Here is a 459-nt window from a genome sequence, read left to right as displayed (position 1 = left end):
CCCCCCTCCCCTCGCAGTACGGCGACACCACCCACACCTTGATAGAAAAGCTCAACTACCAGGGGATCTTCCTGCCCGGGTACCAGCCACCCCTCTTCAGGGACCCCCTGCTGCCCAGGCTGTGAGTACTTCCCAGAGGGCCCTGCCCAGCTCCGTGCCGCCGTGGGCCGCTGGGACACCCCAGCGAGGAGGTGGACAGGTCCCCACTGCCTTACCCTGGAGCCCCCCGTGCTGGGGGTGCCCCCGAGCCCGGCTGAGAGCCATCCCCGGCCCCCCCGCAGACCGAGCGCCAAGCTCAGCTTCATCGACCACGTCGTGGGCAACCAGCCCGACCTCGAGATGGTCCCGGTGGCGGACTGGTAAGGGTGGGGAGGGCGGTGGGATGGAGCAGCAGGCTCCGATGGCGGTGGCTGAGGCTAATTAAGCCAGAGCAGAGGTTCGTTAGCACAGGAGCAAGGG

The 459-nt window shown here is 68.0% G+C and overlaps 1 protein-coding gene across 1 annotated transcript in view; it reads left to right on the top strand.

The window, feature by feature from the left end:
- Positions 1-8: 8 nt before the first annotated feature.
- HPD (4-hydroxyphenylpyruvate dioxygenase) overlaps positions 9-459 on the top strand; it is a gene marked incomplete at its 5' end in the record, with an annotated part of 2,649 nt that continues 2,198 nt past the window's right edge. The window contains 2 exons of the mRNA XM_010151071.1: positions 9-121; positions 282-359. Of these exons, the coding sequence (XP_010149373.1) occupies positions 9-121; positions 282-359 (191 nt within the window). The remainder of the gene's footprint in view (positions 122-281; positions 360-459) is intronic.

This window comes from Eurypyga helias, unplaced genomic scaffold, assembly GCF_000690775.1.
Source record: "Eurypyga helias isolate BGI_N326 unplaced genomic scaffold, ASM69077v1 scaffold22604, whole genome shotgun sequence".
Taxonomy (NCBI): Eukaryota; Metazoa; Chordata; class Aves; order Eurypygiformes; family Eurypygidae; genus Eurypyga; species Eurypyga helias.
This window is presented reverse-complemented; position numbering and strand designations above follow the sequence as displayed.